The following is a 21,560-nucleotide window of genomic DNA, read 5'->3' on the forward strand; positions in this document are numbered from 1 at the left end:
CACAGCATCTGAACCAGGTGTTTCTATGTGCCTGTGGACAGGTAGGATGGGGCATGAACGCCCTACCACCTTCTGCAACCCAGAATCTTCCTCACAACTGAGCAAGAACTATTTTGTTTTCAAAGTTACTCGCTCCTACTGGCAAATTCCATCAATTTAGTGGTATGTTCTAGTGAAAATGTTCTCAGGGCAGAAAGAAGGGCAGTACATAGGCTGTTGCTTTGCCCTCTGAGGGTATTGAAAGTCGCCACCCCAAACTGTCCAGTGTGTTGTCAGGAAACATATTTATTTATTATATATACAGTGTTCTGCCTACAGGCCAGAAGAGGGCACCAGATCCCATTACAGATGGTTGTGAGTCACCATGTGGTTGCTGGGAATTGAATTCAGGACCCCTGGAAGAAGTTAGTAGCTTTGTAACTCTCATGTAACAACAGTCGCTGTACAAGACAGTAGAGGCATCTGCCATTGCTTTCATGGATGCAGTTCCCTCAGAGCTGAGCACATGCCTGTGTCATTCTGGCAGCTAGCCCAGCAGTGCTTCAAGCAGGGATAGGAATGACGAATACTGCAGATACCTACATTGCAGGATACCAGAGTAGCCTCCTAACACCAAATCCTGCAACTTTAAACATATTCTTCCCAGTGCAAGTGTATCTATGCAAACTCTGAGGGAAGACAAAGGCAGTGTGAGGAATGGTTAGGGCTACGTTGTGAGGGCTCGCCTCGGCTGCAGCTCTGTGGTCCTCAGCAGGTTCTATAACCTCATGGCACCGGTGTGCCCATTCTAAATTAGGGAAGAAAATGACACCCATTTCTAAAGGCTGGTGTGGATGGTGCCTGGAAGGAACACAGTAAACCACATTTAACAACATCAGCTGTTCTTGAGTGAGTGTGCTGGCTAATTTTTATGTCAATCTGACACAAGCTGGAGTCATCTGAGAGAAGGGAATCTCAACTGAGAAAATACCACCAGAAGATCTGCTTGTGGGCAAACCTGTAGGGCATTTTCTTAATTAGAGATATGGGAGGGCTCAACCTATTGCGGGTGGTGCCACCCCAAGGCTGGTGCTCCTGGGTTCTATAGGAAAGCAGGCTGAGCAAGCTATGGGGAGCAAGTCAGTAAGCAGCACTCCTCCATGGCCATTAACTCCTGCCTCCAGGTTCCTGCTGGGTTTGAAGTTCTTGCCTTGGCATCTCTCAATGGACTCTGATTCAGGATATGTAAACCAAATAAGCCTTTTCCTCCCCAAGTTGCTTTTAGTTATGGTGTTTCATTACAGCAATAGTAACCCTAACTAAGATGTTATCCTGGTTTTTTTTTTTTTCAGAAAAGATTCGTCAGTTCAAAGGTAAAACTGACCCAAGATCCAAGAAATGTGCAGTCTCCTAAGCTGAAGTGAATGGTTTCCCACTCCTCATTCAGTTAAACGTTGCTCCCTGAGGGCCACAACCATCTCTCAGCAGGCTGATTTTCTGGTACAAAGACGCTGCTCTTCCACGGATGGAAGTGAACACACCACCTTCCTGCTGCTCCAGCCTCACACTGGCTTCACCTTTTCCTTGAGGCAAACCGTGCGACTTTCCCATTTCTGTCATTTGATGTACAGGAGTAACAGCATAGCTGGAAGGGTTCTTTACAAGTTCAAAACCCAGACAGATGGCGGGAGCAGCATGGTGGCTCGTGAGAAAGCAAGGGTTAGGAGATTTGATTCTTGGCTGTGAGCAGTGGGCATGCTAATATTATAGACACTCTCAGACCTTTGCTTCCTTTCCTGATAGACAGAATGTTTCCTCCGGAGACTGGGGTGAAGATGAAGGGGAAACACCTAACCTCAAGCCAGTGGGATGCAAGTCACAAACTCTTATCTTTGTAAAGAAACTGCATTTGGAAATTCAGTCACTGTTGACTTTATACCATATAAGTGTAAGCCATTATTCAGAAAAAAAAAAAAAACCACCAGACATCCACCAGTGATTTTTGAACCTTTTGTAATTTAAATATGGGTCATTTTAATTCTTTGTACTTTTCTGGTACATTCTATTTTGTTCACAATGAACATGCTCTGCCTTCTGTAATCTGAGAAAGCTACAAGAGGTATCAGTTTTTATCACTGTATACCTACCTAGAGTCCAATCCTGAATATCAGTCTGGAAAAGCTGGTAAGACAATCACAGGCAATTATTCTACCATTAACTTACAGTTTCAAGTATTTTTCTTACATTGATTGTAAATGATCCATGTAATGCTAGGAGTGTTTAAAACAGGCAATATATTCACAAGATTCCAGAATTTTAAATAAGTATTAAATTAAAAGTTCAATCTCAGTCTGTTCTTCAGTTTGTCATACCAATGACCTTGCTAGCATTCTTCCCCCAACTTAACCTCTGTATGTAAAATAAGTACCAATACATACTTACAATAGAGTGCTTCACCATCAAACTTGTGTTATTTAACTTAGGCCAATATGCATTATTTGGTAATTTGGACAACGTGCAGCACTTTTAGAGTTAAACAATGCCTATAATAGGCATCTTCCATAGTATGTCCATATGACTTGGCTTGCACACTGAAAACCTAGCTAAAGCCTGGGCTCCTCAAAGGTCCAGCCTAAGACCAAGCTTTCTGTAGAACATGGACATGATGCTGAGGAGGAGCAAGGTGAGGATGTTACCAGATTGGCTCCACATGGTGTCGAGCTCAGCTATAGACCCTAAGGATGTTCTGCTCCAAGAAGGGATGGATGAATGCATCTCAGGGCAGTTCACAGGGGGAGGGAGGAGGAAGAATTGATCCATTTGTCACTGTGTTTTGAATGCATGCAAGTATGTACACATGCATTCCTGATGCCTGTGCAGAACAGAGGAAGGTGTTGAATTTTTTGGAACTGGAGTTGTGGATGCTTTGAAGCAGCCAAGTGGGTGCTGGGAACTGAACTAGGGTCCTCTGCAGGAGCAGCAAGTGTTCTGTGGTTGAGTCATTTCTCGAGCTGCACACAGTGGGACTCTTATCTGGGTCACATGAGTGGTCCCTTAGGGCAGCCTACCACTCCTCCTGGCTTTACTGGACAGACAGGGCAGTTCTGGGGAGCATGCAGGGATGGTGAGAGGAGGTGCTGCGGCTTGCTGCTCACAAAGCTACAAGCCCAGGGAGTGAGCTTTTGCTATAGTAGTAGCTAGACCACTGCTTGATGTGCCTATAATTCAAAAAAGCCTTAAGCACTTGTTATAAAATGGAATCATGTTTGCCTATATCACATTTAGTCTCTGAATTGTGAGGCAGCAAGAAAAGTGACTTTTTATAACAAAATGAGACAGCACAGAAGTAGATCATGCTCAAACTGGCAGAGGCTTCAGATGCTCAAACCCACCCATTTGGAAGTGGAGGCCCAGACACTCTTTAGCACCTGCTTATATATTCCATAAGTACAGTGTCATTCAGGGAAGGGAAGTACATTCTACTTATATCCCAGAAATCTACTTATATCCTGAGATCTACTTAATTAATGTTTGGCCCAAGAGAACATAGACATGAATAAGAGTTTCTTTCCCTTCCTTTTTTTTTTTTTTTTTTTTTTTGGACAGGGTTTTTCTACACAGCCCTGGCTGTCCTGGAACTCACTATGTAGATCAGGCTGGCCTTGACAACTCACAGAGATCCATCTACCTCTGCCTCCCCAGTGATGGGACTGACTGCATGTACCACCATGCCTGGGCCAGATGGCTTATTCACACTGGCCAGCCACTGAAAGCTTATACCCAGCTAAGAGATCAGGGCAGCCCTCTGCAGCTCACGAGAATGTGTAGGGAGAACTACTAGGCTCCATGCTGCAGGCCCCAGTAAGGTGAGAAAGAACAATGGAAACAGGGTCATCCCAGCAGGGAGTTTCTTCCTGTTCTGGTGCTAATATTCACAGATGTTGCCTACTTCCCTTGGTGTTTAACTGCCAAGTCCTAGAGATGAAGGCCAATACACTGAAGGCAGAAAAAGCTGTGTTTAGAAATATCACTGCTACTCTTGGTCTTTATTTAAAAATTATAATAGTTTCTAATTGTTTTAGTAATAACAGTAAAGTTCTCTTTCAAAATTCTGTGTAAATTATGGCTCATTAACAGTGGAAATGATTTCCTAGAAATAATGTACAGAAAAAAAAAGATTTATACCCTTCAATGATGCAATCAGTGTCAGACTGGACATGTCTAGAACCACTTTTTTTAATTAAAAAGTTCTACTTAATTGTTTAAATAAAAATTACAACATTAAAATAATCTCTACATACAGTTACAAAGGATGGGAAAGTCTCTTGAAATTCTGAAAAGACGAACATGATGTGTCCATGATGTTCTCACAGTACAGAAAAGTCAAAAGCAAAAAAACTTCCTGCTCCTAGTCAGATCCTCTGAGAGGACTGAGAAGACCTGAGTGTGAACACGGTCACTCTAGTCAACCACTTTTATGGACTGAAAGCTCGAGAGAGACTGGGTGTGGGTTGGCTTGGCTCCGAGAGACCTAGAATGTGGGATGGCGCCTTCCGGATGGATGGTCCGTGGGTACTTGGCAGCAGCTGCCTGAGGAATGGTTTGCTGTAAAGATAAGGGGCTGCTTTAGTAATCAGATGTGAAGCATCATTTCATCATCCATAACCCAAACCAACATCTGGCACCCTGTAGACACCAGCAGTGCACTGGATGGAGTAGCCATTCAAACAAACACAGTGAAGCCCTCTATGAAAGAAACCCATCGGTCAACAGCCACATTTAATACAGAGCCTTGAGAATCATTGCTCTAAGAGGTCTGAGAGGAAAAGATCTACAGAGGCTAATTACAGAAAAGGACTTCATGGTGTCTGTCTGGAGGAGGGTCAGCTCTAAACCATTCACCCCCTCTTCTATCCAGCTCTGGCCTGGCTTCAAGCCATGGTGAAATAGACCTCAGATTTCACCTAGGAGCAGACCCAATATTTTATAGTCACACAAGAGAAGGCTTCCCAGAAGATACGGGGCTCCCTTCATGTCTCTTTCCTTCAAGGTGGTCTTGCTATGTAGCCTAGGCTGGACTCTACTTGTGATCCACCTGCCCAGCACCCGGAATGTTGGGAATAAGGAGCATGTCACCATACCCGGTTGGACCACCATTTCCTAAACAAGAAAAGACTGGATGTGGAGAACAAATAAAGACACTGAGGAGCAGGTGATCTGCACATCAGTTCAGAGCTTAGGAGAGCACTGAGACATGAGCGCTAAAGAATTAGTCAGGGCAGAGCAGACCCAGTGTACATATGACATGAAAAATATGCACTATGTATGTGTGTACATGTTACATACATACATACATACATATATATGAAAATCAGTTAAGACTTTATTGTACCTGCTACATGTCTTAGTAGCTGGCAGGGTATTTGTATCAAGTTAAGTTCTTAGTCATGTCACAAAGATTTCTATTACAGGATCTTCCATTTAGAAAAAAATTTTATGCATTAGGGGCAGGAGTGATGGCTCAGCAGATAGAGGACCCGGGTTTGGTTCCTGGCACTCACATAGTGGCTCACAAGAATGGCCTCTGTGGACACCAGGCATACACATGGTGCACAAACATATATATAGGCAAAACATTCACAAACATAAAATTTATAAAAAATGCATTTAGCTAATATATTTACCATGAATTTCAAAGACTACATAATAAAAACAGAATCCTCATGTCCAAATTCTGTCTTAAAAGTGAGAACTCATCTACGGAGAAATGGAAAAGTAACCTTCTTAAGATTTTTCAAGACAGGGTTTTTCAAGACAGGGTTTCTTTGTATTGCTTTGGAGCTTGTCCTGGAACTCAGTGTCTGTAGACCAGGCTGGTCTTGAACTCACAGAGACCCACCTGTCTCTGCCTCCCAAGAGCTGGGATTAAAGGCGCGTACCACCAATGCACAGCTTTTTAAGGTATCTTATACAGATGTTTCTCCAACTATAATTATCTGGATAACCATTACAAATGGGAGATTCTTGCAGTTGGTATGAAATTTTAGTTGACAAGTACCAAATATGACACGATTTATCAAAGCTGTTTCCCCTTGAGACAGGTAAGAGGAACTGTAGAAAGAGTTTAGAGTTCCCATGGGTATTATAATCTATAAAATATGGCAGAACACAAAATCAGCCCAGAAGCAAGTAAACACCCAGCAGAGGAGGAAAGGTGCTACAAACAGATCTGAGCTTTATTGGCAATAATGGTTTTGCTAGTTTAGCTCTTGATTCCCAAAAAGCAATCCAAACAGAGGACCACACCTGCCACGTGACAAAAACTAAGCAAGAACAGAAGGGTCTCTGGACCTCTGTCTCATAGCCACTTACTACCAGACAAGCACTGCATACATGCTGAACAGCAGCAGGTAGCCCAGGAGGGAACATTAAAGAAAGTGGTTCTAAGATTCTAGTTTCCCGAAGTGTAGGTTTGAATAAACTAGTTGATGGAGGCTTAACCTGAACTCAGTCACGGAAATTAAGGAAAACAGGAAAGGATGATATAATTCTGGGAGAAAAATAATTGATGAAAGCAGATAAAATTCTACTCCATTACAACAAGAAACCAATGAAAAACAAGTTGAATTTGGGAGGGAGGAGGAGAGTCAGATATGGGGGGTGGGTAGGAAGGATTGGGAAATGATGTGACTTTATTTTAATTCGCTAAAGATCTTAAATAAAAAGATTCTAGTTCCTCAGTCCCTCTACTCTCTACAAGTAGAGACATATATGTCATAACAGGAGAAATTTGTAACGGCAGCTTTACAGACTAAGAGTAAATGGCACCAATGACCAACCATGAATGTCAGGGTTGATAAGGGAACAAACTCATGAAAAAAGGCTTCCTGACAGGACTCACCACTGTGACTGGATGATGCTTCTCCACGACTACCGAGCTCATGGGGGGAGAAACTCCCATGATGGCCAAACTGCTGTTGATTCTAGTTTTGGAAGCAAAATCACACCGACCCGTGATCCGAGCTGTAATCATCTTCCCGGCTTTCTGCTGGGCTGAAGTCACAACTCTTGGTATGTACTATAAAACAAAACCAAATACCGAGCTGGGGTAAGAGCCATTGCACAATTATATTACTTGCTTGTGTAATTTTCAAAGAAAATACACAGCACTTAAAACCTAATGAGGAAAAAAAGGCAAAACAAAACCCCAATTTCCCAAACTCTAAAATATTCCTCTAACCTTGGCATATCAACTATTTAAAACCGTTTGAGATGTAAAACCCTTATTTTGAAACGAAAGGCTCCCAGGAAGTCTTCTTGTGTGTTCTCTTAGGTAAACCACATCGACACCAGCCCGTCGGTGCTGCAGGAGCCTGTGTACACACCTGAGCCATTTTATTACATGCAGATTCCTTACCACCGCCACCCAGTCATGTGCTTTACTCATCAAAAACACACCCTCGCCCGCTTCCCTGCCTCCCACTCATCCTCCGTGGCACCAGTAACTGACTTTACTCCTCATGTAGAACTATCATCATTACATGTATGTTCACATATATTTTTGTCCTGCTTTAAAAAACTTTTTTTTTTTTTTTGGTTTTTCGAGACAGGGTTTCTCTGTGGCTTTGGAGGCTGTCCTGGAACTTGCTTGGTAGTCCAGGCTGGTCTCGAACTCACAGAGATCCGCCTGCCTCTGCCTCCCGAGTGCTGGGATTAAAGGCGTGCGCCACCAACGCCCGGCTTTTAAAAAACTTTTAACAATGTTTTTCATGAATACAGAAACCTAAAATAATTGATAAAGAACGATTTCATATGACAGACTGGTTTCTTTTTCTTTGTTCTCTTCCTATTACATTTAGTAAACAATTTTTTGTAAAAACATCTTTAAAAGTTATTTTTGAGCCAGGCGTTGGTGGTGCACGCCTTTAATCCCAGCACTCGGGAGGCAGAGGCAGGCAAATCTCTGTGAGTTGGAGACCAGCCTGGTCTACAGAGTGAGTTCCAGGACAGGCTCCAAAACAACACATAGAAAGCCTGTCTCAAAAAAAAAGTTATTTTTGTAAAAATAATGCAAAATGCTCAACGCAGTGTAAGTTGAGCACTAACTCTTTAACTTATAATGCTTCATTAATGTTTTATATTTACACTATAACTGGTCAGCTCTTTAACTGATGGTCAGAAATAGAAAAGACAAAAACAATAGAATAGCTCCAAAACTATGGCCAGGCTGGTGTGAATGTATGAATCTAGCACCTGGGGGACTAAGGCAGGAGAACCACGAGTTTGTGGCCAGCCTGAGATATACAATAAGATTCTCTCTCCCTCTCTCCCTCCATTCCTCTCATCCCCCCCCCAAGCATCAGCTGGGCTAGGAGTATTACGGAGTGGTTTTGGCATGCCATGAATAGACCTATGGGTTTGATTCCTAGCTCCACAACCAGAAATTTTAATAGTTCCTGGTGGACAGTAATTTCATTTAAGGACTGTAGGTACTTCTCTATTAACACCAACATTTTCCTTATGTATTTCTTTCCTTGGGTATTCAATCTATGGGTGTGTATGTTTGCACATGTACATGCAGAAGCCAGAGAGAGGCTGGGTGTGTCTCTATTGCTTTCAGACCTATTGCCTTGACAAAGGGCCTCACTGAACAGAAGCTCACTATTTCATTAGGCTTGCTGGCTGGCCACAGAGCTCCCAGGACCCACTTATCCATCCCCCTTGCCAACTCACAGTCCCCCTCCCCTCAACACTGGGGCTATAGTCACGTGCAACCATGCCCGGCTTTTTTGAAAATAAGTGCTGGGATTCGGAATTAGGTCCTTAAGTACTTTTCCAGCTGAGCCACCTGCCCAGGCCCATGTTTCTTTCACTCTTCAGTGTTCATAGTCTTTAATCTTATCAATGACAACTGCTGCCATAATTACGCTCTTCTAACATGTACCCATTTTGGTGTAACTGAACATGCAGTGTGAAGTATCAATCTAAATGCATGCTTTCTCCTCAATAGCTTCCCCAGAAGCACTGGGTCAGCACTGCTCTTCCCATCCAAGCTTCTCTATCGGCGCGCAGCTGCAGCTGATCAGAGCTGTCTACCAACCATGGAGAGGATAATCAGGAGACTTGGCTCTGGGGAGATTAAAACAACCCAGAGGAAAACAACATTTAACAGGGCCGTGTAATTCCTGGAAAGAATTCGTTACAGCTCCAGAAAAACCCAAGCAAAGGCAAAAATGAAGCAATTAATTCTAGGAACAAAAAATATGCTGGAAGGAAATGTCATTATATATAGTCAAGGCTCAGCTATATTTACACAGGAATCTTAAGTACTGATTTAATTTAAAACTGGAACCACCATGTCTAAACATTAATACACAGGAAGGGGGACGGCAGAAGGTTAAGATGGTGCCACAAGGCCAAACCCTTCATCCACAGGAGGAAGTCAACAGATAATGATTGGGATTACCAACATGATAATGACAGGAACATACTGTTCAGAAAATCAACAGAAAGAAACAGCTAACAGCTCGGGGAAGGGGATTTGGAAGACTGTTGTTGAAAATGTAAGGGCTGCTTTTTTAATTAGTGAACTTTATGGATCATATGTATTTGTGCAAACAAATCCCAGATTTTAAGATGTTCACAGGGCTGCAAACAGGGCTCAGCAGTTAAGTGCATGGATTGCTCTTCAGAGGGACTCAGTTTAAATCCCAGCAACCAAACGAGGTGGCACATACCACCTGTAATCTAGCTCCAGGGGATCTGACACTTTTAGCCTCTGTGGGCACAATAAAACCAAATTAAGAAAAGATGTTCACAAATGTTTTTGCAGACTAAATTCATGTTTCTATCTTCAGGATATATATATATATATATATATATATATCAAACATAAGGTAGAGAATATTTTTGTGAATGAATGAGATTGTTTTGAGGGGAGAGTGGCAACTAGGGACTGAACCTATGATCCATAGATGCCAAGAATTTATTCTGCCAGTAAGCTGGACCCCAACTGCTAACGAAGATTTGTAAATGATATTTTAGAAGATAAATTAATAGTTGACAAGAAAATCCACTAGAACTGAGAAGCATCTCAGTGCTAGAGCACTTCTATGTTTTGAGTCCTGGGTGTGATCCTTAGCAGTGGGATCCCTACCCCAAGCAAATCCTTGCCCACTCCTGAAGACAGAGGTAGAACTGAGCTTCTAACACCGAAGGTGATACACATGCCCTCCACAGTCACTCATCTTACTTGGAGAAGGACAGAATGCATGACAACCCAGGAAAGTTTGGAATGAAACACCAGAGTAGCCAGGAAATGCAGATGAGCAGTTACTCCACCCCAGCTAAGAGCTGCTTTAGACTGCCCCATTAATGAAGAGAGGACATGCCAAGATTCCATCTGCAGTTACAAGTTTAAAAGGAGTCACCTACAGTGACCTGCACATTTGTAGAGTTGTTGGTTTCCAGTGGTTTGTCACTTGCTAACTGTATTGTATATACAGGAAGTAGAGGCTGGGGAGATGGCTAGGTTGTCAACAGCACTTCCTGCTTTTCCAGGGCCTGGGTTTTGTTCTTAGCACCATAATGGCTGCTCACAACCACCTGTAACTCCAGCTCCAGGGGCTCTGACGCCCTTTTTTGACCAATATGGGCATTTCCTCATACTATACAAATTTACAAAATAATACTTATGTAATTCAAACAGTTTAAACTGGTGAAAAAAGAGTTGTTTTTAAAAATACATACAGATGTTTTAGAAAGAATTTATATGAATAATTATTAGAAAAGACTTTTGTTAAATTAGGTGGCAGGGAGAAAACAAAACTATTAGCAGGTAGTGTTGAACATTTTACTAGTTCACAGCATACTCTACAGAAACTGACATTGGAAAATAGAAAGCATACCGAGTAAGGTTACAACCCGTAACCACATCTAGCCTGGCTGTCTGCTGAAAACGGGCTCTTTTGAGTGCTAATTACATCCACAAGGGGTCACCCTCTATGAACTTCAATTTCCTCATTTATAAAATGGGAAAACAGTAGCAATTCCTTTACAATACTTCTCATTTCCATTCTGATGGATGGAGAAGTTAGATGAAAAACTTCAGTAAACAGTTTGGAAACCCAACTAGGAGCATTTCCCTCAGTGACTTCAATTACACTCCTAGAACCAGAGGAGCATAGCGCCATCTACTGTCCAGCTCTGTGATTGAAACATAACTTGCTGTAACTGCCTCCAGTTCTTTTGTGGGGATGCTTGGTAGGACCGGGGTGCAGTTGAGACAGGCTGGCCTTATGCTTCTTTTTAAAACAAGAAGACAGCTTGGGTGAACCTGAGTACTGAATTACACAAAGGAGAAACCTTTACCCTGTCCTGTCTCCTGACCTGGGAGACGCTCCGCTCTAGGTACTGAGTGTGCAAGTGTGCTGTAACTATCACTCCTGGGACAGCACTTGTGGGTCAATTTTCACTACAGATTAATGTTTTTGCCACTTTCTGTCCTGAGCACTTTATGTGGGCTGACCCAAGTAGCACGTTGACTTTTTCTTTTTTAATACATCTTATTCTTTGCTCCCTTTTATTGAAAATAGATTTTTCCTCACATAATATATCCTCATTATGGCTTCCCCTCTACTTCTCCCTTCTGAATCTATTCCCTTTCTGCCTCTCACTAGAAAACAAACAGGCTTCTAAGAGATAATAATGAAATATAGTAAGATTAAAAAAAAAAACCAATACATCAGAATTGGACAAAACAAACAGAAGGAAAAGAGCCAAAGAAAAGGAACAGGAATTAAGAGATCTACTCATTCACATACTCAGGAGTCCCATAAAACACTAAACTGGAAGCCACAATATGTATGCAAACAACCCAGTGCAGACTGGTGCAGGCCATGTGCACACTGTGAGTTCATATGAGCTTTGACCACGTTTGTCTTGACTTTTTTCTCTATGTTCTCCATATCATATTTATAGTGCTGGGGGATGAGAACTTGACTGCATTTGATCCTTAGTACTACATATACACATGTGAATGAATACAAAGTCAGATCCCCACAAACACTGTAACAATTGGCATTGTGTGTGTGTGTGTGTGTGTGAGGGGGAGAGAGAGAGAGAGAGAGAGAGAGAGAGAGAGAGAGAGAGAGAGAGATGAGAAGGGCTGTCTACATAATTACTATGTTTTTCATGTTTCAAAGACTTCAGAATTATCTGAGGAAGTAAGTGAGAGCAGTGAGCAGACTCCCTCATACAAACACTTACATGCAGGGCCAGGGTCAGGTCTAAATGCAGACTCTGATATAGTCCTAGTAAGGAGGAGATTTTGAAAAATCTAGCTCTGTGTTATCTGCATATGCAACAAGAATGGCAAATTAGAAATTTAAATAAACTCCTACTGTGTTTATTTAAATGAGATCATCTACATAGGATTGTACTCCAGGATGCATGGAAAATAAACACAGCTGAACATGTCAAGGTTGAATTTTAGTCTTATTTCTAAGTCAAAACTCCTCCACACACTCACATTCTCTTACTATACACATGTGCTATGCACTTTAACTTCAGGCAAGAGCAAGCATGGCAAATAGCAGATCTCAACATATTTTCCTCCAAAATTAGTAGCTCTAAAAGGAAGAAATTCAAAAGAGATAAAAGACAAAATACGACCAGTTGTCTGGCCAAATTTATCGTCTTCATTTACAGAGAGCGCTCTTGTGCGATGGTGCCTGGTCATGGCCCTCCAGGAAGGATTCAGCACAACAGAGCTTAGTGTGGCTGCTCACATCTGTAATCTCAACACTAGTGAGGCCGAGGCAGGGACTTACCCATTTGAAGCCAATTTGAGGTGGGAAAGTCTGTCTGTCTGTCTGTCTGTCTGTCTCTGCCTCTCTTGCTCCCATCCTCAACATGATAAACAGTAAGGGAGAAAAAAGACCTAAACTCCTTTCTGTCAGTGGCTAGGCTCGAGGAGAGAAGGGAAGAACGGTCTCGGGCGCTCTATATGTCACATCCCTTGGAGTGGAAGTGACACTGGACAGGAAGAGGGCTGCAGAGCTGAGTCTGACAGGTTTGTGGCTGTCTGTTAGTACGCTGTTCCCTCTCAATGGGCTCGTCAATAGCTTCATTAACTACCTCAAACACACACTGCACACAAACTCTCCGTCCTGCTCAGTCCCCATCTCTAATGACTGGAGGAAAGACTGTCCCTCTTCTCGTCTCAGCAGGTTACAAAAGAACAACAAATATGCAATCACTTGTGCATGATGGGTCACTTAGGAGAAAAGGGTAGAAAATACCTCGGGGCCTCCTAAGCCCTTGGAAATACCCACTAGTTTGCTTTCTCAAACAAAACCTGTTTTTCTACAATAGTACTTTTGGATTACCTTCACTACAAATTAACTTTAGCCACCGTCTGTCTTACATACTTTTTGTGAGTTGGTCAAGTATCACACTAACCTTTTTCTCTGTGTTCTCCACACTCCATTTACAGCTCTGGGGATGAGAGCTTGACTGGGTTAGCTCCTTAGCACTACATAATATGAAAAATGAAGGACTACAAACACTATAACAAGACACACACGCTTGTGAAGCCTTTCCCAGGGCAGTGCTTGCACAAACGGTACTCACCATTTCTTCCGGGGCAGCAGCAGCTGCAGATCCTGCACCAAGGACAGAGACAGGAACATGAATCGAAGAGGCAGATGTGGCTCCCGCAGAGGTCATGGAAGTGGCAGAGGGAATGGCCGTGACGCTGGCTATTCCTGCTGCTGCTGTTGCAGATGGCAGTAGCTGCGACGGAACTGCTGAAGGCATCGTAGATGAAGAAGTATCCAAATGAGCACAAAGCTCTCTTCCTGGACCACCAGGGCCACTGTCCTCCTTCTTATTATTTGTGAAGTCTATCCCTACAAATTACAAATCCATTCTATTAACAGTAGCCCGAACTAAGATTAAAACCCTCCAAAAAAGGAAAAGACTAATGGCTAAAATAGAGCTCTAACGAAAATGCAGGTATTTGTCATCTTGGGGGTTTACTGGTCACTTAATATAGTGTCAGCATTAAGTGGCTAATGTCAACTTCAGATGAGGTGGAAGCTTCAGGATGTGAAAGCTAACAAATGACCAGCTCTTACATACAAGATAAGAATCAACTACGTGCTCCGCCGGAGCCTGGCAAGGTGTACTGCTACCGAAACATAGCACTGTAGTAACATCTGTGGGCACACAGGGTGGGAGGGTCTCCAGCCGCTCCCACTCCAAACAGCCATCCTGACAAAGGGCCTGCTTTAGAGCATTTCAACTACTACTTCTGTTCTGACAAAAACAAGGAATCAAACTGAAAACCCTGATATTAACCCACACACATATGAATATCTGATCTTTGACAAAGAAGCTAAAAATATACAATGGAAAAAAGAAAGCATCTTCAATAAATGGTGCTGGCATAACTGGATACTGGCATGTAGAAGAATGCGGATTGATCCATGTCTATCGCCATGCACAAAACTTAAGTCCAAATGGATCAAAGACCTCAACCACACTGAACCTCTTAGAAGAGAAAGTGGGTGGTACCCTTGAACGAATTGGTACAGGAGACAGATTCCTGAACATAACACCAGTAGCACAGACAGTGACATCAACAATTAATAAATGGGACTTCCTGAAACTGAGAAGCTTCTGTAAGGCAAAGGACACAGTCAGTAAGACAAAAAGGCAGCCCACAGAATGGGAAAAAATATTCACTAACCCCACATCTGACAGAGGGCTGATCTCCAAAATTTACAAAGAACTCAAGAAAAAAGTCTCCAAAACACCAAAGGACCCTATTAAAATGTGGAGTACAGAACTAAATAGAGAATTTTCAATAGAGGAGTCTAAAATGGTTGAGAGGCACTTGAGAAAGTGCTCAACGTCCTTAGCCATCCGGGAAATGCAAATCAGAACAACTCTGAGATACCATCTCACTCCTGTCAGAATGGCTGAAATCACAAACACCAATGACAATTTATGCTGGAGAGGATGTGGAGAAAGGGAACACTCTTTCACTGCTGGTGTGAGTGCCAACTTTTCAGCCACTTTGGAAATCAGTATGGAGATTCCTCAGAAAAATGGGGATAAACCTACCACAAGACCCAGCAACTCCACTCTTAGGCATATATCCAAAAGATGCCCATTCATACAACAAGGACATCTGTTCTACTATGTTCATAGCAGCATTATTTGTAATGGCCAGAACTTGGAAGCAACTTAGATGCCCCTCAACCGAAGAGTGGATAGAGAAAATGTGATACATTTACACAATGGAGTACTATTCAGCAGAAAAAAAAATGGAATCCTGAGATTTGCAGGCAAATGGATGGCACTAGAAGAAACCATCCTGAGTGAGGTAACCCAGTCACAAAAAGAGAAACATGGCATGTACTCTCTCATATATGGATTTTAGACATAGATCTGGGGAGTGCCAGCCTACAATCCCATGGCCAGAGAGTCTGGGAAACAGAACCTTCGTTCAGTGGCTGATGGAAGAAGAAGCAGATTCCCACGGCTAAGTACTGAGCCGAACTCCAGTGACAGAGAGGGAGGACTGATGAGCAAAGGCATTAAGACTGGGCTGGTTTAACCCCCAGAAACAGCTGACCTGACAAGGGTTAGCTCTTGAATCCCAGACTGATGCCTGGGAATCCAGCATGGGACTGATTAAGACCCCCTGAATGTGGGTGTCAGTGAGGAGGCCTAGGTAATCTGTTGAGCCTTGGGTAGTAGATCAGTATTTATCCCAGGTATACAAATGGACTTTGGACTCCCATCCAACAATGTGAGATGCACTCTCACCCTGAACTCTTGGGGGAGGGTCTAGGCCCTGCCCTGGATGAAATGACAGATTATGGACACCCCCATGGAGGGCCTCACCCTCCCTGGGGAAATGAGGGGATATTGGGGGGTTGGTGGGAGGGCATGGGAGGAGGGGAGGGAAACAGAGAGGGACCTGGGATTGACATGTGAAGCAACCTTGTTTCTAATTTAAATAAATAAATAAATAAATAAATAAATATATATATATACATACATACATACATACACATATGGGCTGGAGAGATGGCTCAGCCGTTAAAGGCTAGGCTTACAACCAAAATATATATACATATACATGCATACATATAAAACAAGGTGTTTTTTCCCTCTTGATTATTTTAGCAAGTCATAAATAAATGAGACAAATTATGAGCAAAAAGCACCTGCCTGCTGAACTAGCCGTAGGGACTCTGGCTCTCTCACAAAGGGACCCATCCCTGATCAAGGAGCGAATGGAGTCAACATTCAGAAGGTAGGACAGGGGCCTTCACCCAGTTTCTGGCATTTTCCCCTTAGACTTAGAATTTGGCTATTTTTAACCTGAACTATCTTTGGATTTGAAAAGGTATGGAAATGCTGTAGACACTGAGAAAGACACTGTATTACCGAGTTTCTACATGCCTTCTTTCCATCCAGATGCCTGGCCTTCAGTGATATGCACATTATACATAGTAATAGTGACCTTGTTAAAGCTTAACAATGGTTGAAGTTCAAAGATCCTTCCAACTCTGGTGAAAGCAACTATTTCACATAAAATACCACTTATAAATTGAAAACTGCACACATACATACATGCACGCATGCATCCCCCAACCCTCCCACAAAGGTTTAACGTGTCTTTGGCAGAAAGTAACTTTGTATGGCAGATATCCATGACTTAAAATCAGAGAAAAGGTCAGGTGTGAACAGGCAGGTGACCAGCTCTTACTGATGAAGGGTCATTTATGAAGTTTTATTCACAGGGGGCATCTTTCTCACTAAAACTGTATCTAAAACTGCTTGAAAACAATATATTCATCATTTTAAGGATGTTTTAAAATGAAGGCACAAAAACTAGATAAGTTTTTATGGACTGAAATTATTTTAATGAAATCAAACTCTCATAAATAAACTAACTCCCAAATAGAGTTTTAGTTTTATTATCATGCTCTGCCTTTGTCACAAAAGCTCCCATAAGATTTATGGGAGCGGGTAAGATGGCTCCTTCAGCAAAGGTGCTTGTCACTAAACATGATGGCCTGAGTTCAACTGCAGGACTGTCCCGGACCTCCACATGTGTGCCATGGCCTACACATGCCCTCATTTCCCCAAACAGATAAATACATAAATATGACGAAAAAAGCAAGAAATAACTGGTTAGTGTGGTGACCAAACTATTTGGGTATTAGTGAGATACACTAGTCATGCTTGAGATTTCGTCATTCTAAGTTGCTGCTGTCTACCTGTATATGGACACAGGCCATGGTTAATTCTGATAGAAAGATGTACACAAACACTACCACCCAGCACCTTTGTACCTTAAACAATAAATGTTTGGTGACACTTTAAGATGAAGGCAAGCCAAGCACAGATACATTTTTCACGAGTGTAATCAAATCACAGTGTAACACGAAGCCATCTCTGATTTACTAGCAGAGTGCCCCAGTTGGATGTAATATTAGGATAACTGAAGAAGAGCCTGGGTACTTGTATGAGCTTGGGAGACGACTTAAGATGAAAACAGTGTCTTACACAACCCTCTCGTCTTAGAGAGTACCTTCTGTTCCTTCACTGCCTTTCTATAAGAGTCCTCTGAAGCGCCGGGCGGTGATGGTGCACGCCTTTAATCCCAGCACTCGGGAGGCAGACGCAGGCGGATCTCTGTGAGTTCGAGGCCGGGCTGGACCGACAGCCTCCAAAACAATACAGAGAAACCCTGTCTCGTAAAACCAAAGGAAAAAAAAAAAAAAAAAAAAAGAGTCCTCTGAAGCAGGTATGACATGGGCTTTGCTTGGATAAGGGGGTCTAAAACTCAATGAAGGAACTGATCCCATCATAATCTGGTAGCAAATGGTTGTGGTTATGTGTTCTAATCCATGCAGACAAAACTATTACAAAGAGACTCCAGGTATTACATAGACTTAAAAAAATTATTTTACTGATAAAACAGATTTTAGGAAACTATGACTAGGTTAGGAACATTTAATCAATGAACTTGTCCATGAAATGTGTGCAAAAAAGAAAATAGAAATTTCATGTTTAGAGTCATTAAAATTATTAGTTAAGACGACCTCAAGATGGTAACTGTTAAAATTAAAAATTAGCATTATTTTGATTGTGCTTGGTGATGCATGTCTAAAATTCCAGTTCTCAGAAGGCTGAAGCAGGACATGAATTTGAGGTCAACTTGGGTTATATAGTTAGATGCCGTCTCAAATAAATGGATGAATAAGTAAAAGGAAGGAAGGAATCAATATGACAGTGAGCTTAAGTAAGGATTGGGAATTCCATTCATCAGCTCTCAAGCACCAGGACAATGAATAAACTAACTATTATGGTGGATTTCCAGTGGGGCAAGAGCCTATGAAAGTACAACTGAGAAATGTAGAGACAAGGCACACTCACTGAAGAACAGAAACTGTCATTCATTCCCCTCAAGTTCCTTCTGAAACTAAGCAGAGAAAACTCCAGAAACTACTCACCTGCATCGTTTTTGTTCTGAAATATGGTCATGGCTTCCAGGTTTAATGCACACACCCCCCTCATGAACGCTTTCTTCATGGAGTCTTCAAAGTGCTCTTTTTCTTGTTGCATTCTTTGAATCTCAGCTTTTGCATTTTCCAAAGCTCCAGATAACTAAAGAATTACACAGAGGGAGAGAGTTGAAATACAAGCCAGAATATTATTGTCAAAAAACAGACTTATGTTATTCTTTGCTATTTATCTACGTATTTAATGTTTTGAGACGGGTCCTATGTAGCCCAGGCTGGTCTCTAACTGGTCAAGGATGACCTTGAAACCATCCTTCTATCTCTACCTCCCAAGTGCTCACATTACATGTATATGCTACCATGTCCAGCAAAAATGTGGCTCTTTTGTTCCTTTTTAAACTATACAACTTTTATGCAAGATAGCAAATAAAATAAATTCATATAAGCCATACATGACACATATTCCTCTGAGAGGAAAAACGAACTAAAATTCTTATAATATTAACAGAATTTTTGAAAAGAAAATTTTAATTACAGAATATAAAGTTCACAGTGAATTTTGGTAAAACACACTTTCCCATAGACCAAATCTAAAGACTACATCTTTTCCGCATGCTACTATGAACTGTAGAAATCATATTATAAAATTTATTTATTTTTGCATGTGTTTGTACGCATGTATGTGAGGATGCATGTGTATGTATGTGTGTGTGCATGTGAGGTCAGAGATCAACCTCAGGTGTTTTCTTTGGTTCCTGTCCACCCTGTTTTCTGAGGCGGATCTCTCACAGGTATGGGACTCACTGATTTGCCTAGGCAGGGAGCCTCCTGTCTTGGTCTCTGCAGTGCTGGGATTACAAGAACACAGCACTGAGCCTATCTCTTTAACAAAGTAGACTCTGAGAATTGAACTCGGTTTCTCCTGTTCACAAGGTAAGCAGTTTACTGACTGAGACGTCTCTCTAGCTCTGTAAAATTAATTTTTTAATACTACTTAGTGTTATAAGAAAAACTTTCTTTTTCCTTTTAGTATGATTTCAAAAGGCCCTCTGTATTCCATATGTCTATAGTTTTCTCTTCCCTTTACAATGTGAATTCTATTATTGAATGTCAAAGGAAAAATAATTCAGTGCATATACATTTGCTTTATATCAAAGTTACATAGGATAAGAGTTTATTTAAATTAAGAAAGATAAACATCTTTAAATTTTTGTTCTTGGACACTAAAAAATCGTAGCCTAACTTATAGTAAGTCTATATAATTCTGCTATACAAAGTAGAAGTCTTATTTTTTTATTTGTTCTTCTCTCATATATCACACCCTGATCAGTTTCCCTTCCTTCCACTCCCTCCAGTCCCTCACCAATCCTCCTCTACCCCAGATCCAATCCCCTTCATAAAAGAGCAGGTCTCCCAGGGATATCAACAAAACACAGTACAAGTTATAAGACTAGGCACTAACCCTTATAGCAAGGCTGGATGAGGCAATCCCGTAGGAGGAAGAGAGTCCCGAGAGCAGGCAAAAGAGTCAGAGGTACTTCCTACTCTCACTGTTAGGAGTCCCAGAAGAACATCAAGCTACACAACCATAACATGATGCAGAGGACCCAGTTCAGACCCACCCAGGTTTGGTGATTGTCACTTCAGTTTCTGTGAGCCCCTATGAGCCCTGTTGATTCTGTGGGCCGTGTTTTTGCTTAAAGAGCAGCTTACCATAGCAAGTTTGGCTTCATAGTCATTGGAGATCTGCACACAGACTTCTTCAGCCCTCGCTTGGCAGGCCCGTTCTAACACCTCTTTCCACTGCCTCTGTACCACAGAACGCCAGCCCTTCCAGACTTTCTTCAGCAAAGTTCTCTGGAAGTACTGGTCAGCCAGCTTACCTTCATAGACCTGAACAAAAGCAACACCAACCTCAGAACCACAGAGAACTGGTAAATATATGGGGAGTGTAACAAAAAAATGGAACAGTGGGAAGTACACAGTGGTTATTACTAATCCTGTACAATTACACTGTTGCACATGGGAAACTGGCTCAGAGAGGTTCAGTAACCAGCTTGGCCACACAGGCAGGAAGAAGTAGTCAGGCTCGCCTGGTTCTAGAACCTGTGCTCTAGCCATGACATCACAGCTGAACATAGCTTCTCAAAGGAAAAACAGGAAACTTGCCACCTCAGTTGAAACTCTGCATGACCATTAGCTGAAAGCAGGGACAGAACTGCTGGAAGGTAAAAGGGTGGTGGCCATGGCTCAGGCGGTACTACTTTCCTTTTCGTTTGCTGGAGACAGTTACTTAACTCACATTGTCACCCAAGCTGAACAAAGAAACAAACTATTCTCCTTCTATCAGTGAATGCTTGTCAAGTAGTTCACTTCCTAATTTTCTTAAAATTAAAATACTATTCAAAAGTGATGGCAACTTGACAATTCTAACCACATTTAAAAATACATATTCTTATCATGTGTCACTTAATACATTTTTAAATTATGACACACTCATTTTAGAGTCCTATCCATCATCCATCCATCGGTTCGTCCGTCACCTTTGTGTGATGTGTGCATGCTCACATGGGCATGTATACATGTGTATGTGTGTAGATCAGAGGTCCATGTAGGTTATCTTCCTCGATTTCTCCACCTTATTTTTAGAGACCCATTCTGCTAGGGCAGCCAGTGAGTTGGAGGGATCCTCCATCCTCCCCAGCGCCTCAGTGTTGCTATGCCTGGCTTTGATTTGGGTGCTAGGGATGTGAGCCCAGACCCTCGTGCTTTCACTGTACTGACTGAGCCATGTCCCCAACCCCTTGATAGCTTGTTTCAATGTGGTGAATGTGTATTTGATCCATCTGGATTAATACAAGGTACTCTTAAAGGAGATGCAGGATAATTTTCTCCTTAAGCATTAATCTCTTAGGACTACTGCACAGCTATGTAAATGTAGCTTATGTTCTCTATATTCATTTCCTTTATCTCTTTACTCATTTTCTATAATCAGAGATTTCTACATCCTTTCTTTTTGTGGCATATACATAC

The 21,560-nt window shown here is 42.0% G+C and overlaps 2 protein-coding genes across 8 annotated transcripts in view; one reads left to right on the forward strand and one right to left on the reverse strand.

Moving 5' to 3' along the window:
- Ankdd1b (ankyrin repeat and death domain containing 1B) overlaps positions 1 to 4,266 on the forward strand; it is a 73,974-nt gene extending 69,708 nt beyond the window's left edge. Inside the window, exon 15 of the mRNA XM_040728926.1 lies at positions 1,332 to 4,266. Coding sequence (XP_040584860.1) covers positions 1,332 to 1,393 — 62 coding nt within the window. The 3' untranslated portion in view covers positions 1,394 to 4,266. The remainder of the gene's footprint in view (positions 1 to 1,331) is intronic.
- The window catches only part of Poc5 (POC5 centriolar protein), a 30,458-nt gene continuing 13,095 nt past the window's right edge, over positions 4,198 to 21,560 (reverse strand). For all 7 annotated transcript variants that reach the window (XM_040728918.1, XM_040728923.1, XM_040728922.1 and 4 more), the window contains 5 exons: positions 20,241 to 20,420; positions 18,519 to 18,672; positions 13,612 to 13,889; positions 6,881 to 7,057; positions 4,198 to 4,584 (listed from right to left, as the gene is read on the reverse strand). In XM_040728918.1, coding sequence (XP_040584852.1) covers positions 4,441 to 4,584; positions 6,881 to 7,057; positions 13,612 to 13,889; positions 18,519 to 18,672; positions 20,241 to 20,420 — 933 coding nt within the window. In that variant the 3' untranslated portion in view covers positions 4,198 to 4,440. The remainder of the gene's footprint in view (positions 4,585 to 6,880; positions 7,058 to 13,611; positions 13,890 to 18,518; positions 18,673 to 20,240; positions 20,421 to 21,560) is intronic.

The sequence above is a fragment of the Mesocricetus auratus genome, unplaced genomic scaffold (assembly GCF_017639785.1).
Source record: "Mesocricetus auratus isolate SY011 unplaced genomic scaffold, BCM_Maur_2.0 Super-Scaffold_100020, whole genome shotgun sequence".
Lineage (NCBI taxonomy): Eukaryota > Metazoa > Chordata > Mammalia > Rodentia > Cricetidae > Mesocricetus > Mesocricetus auratus.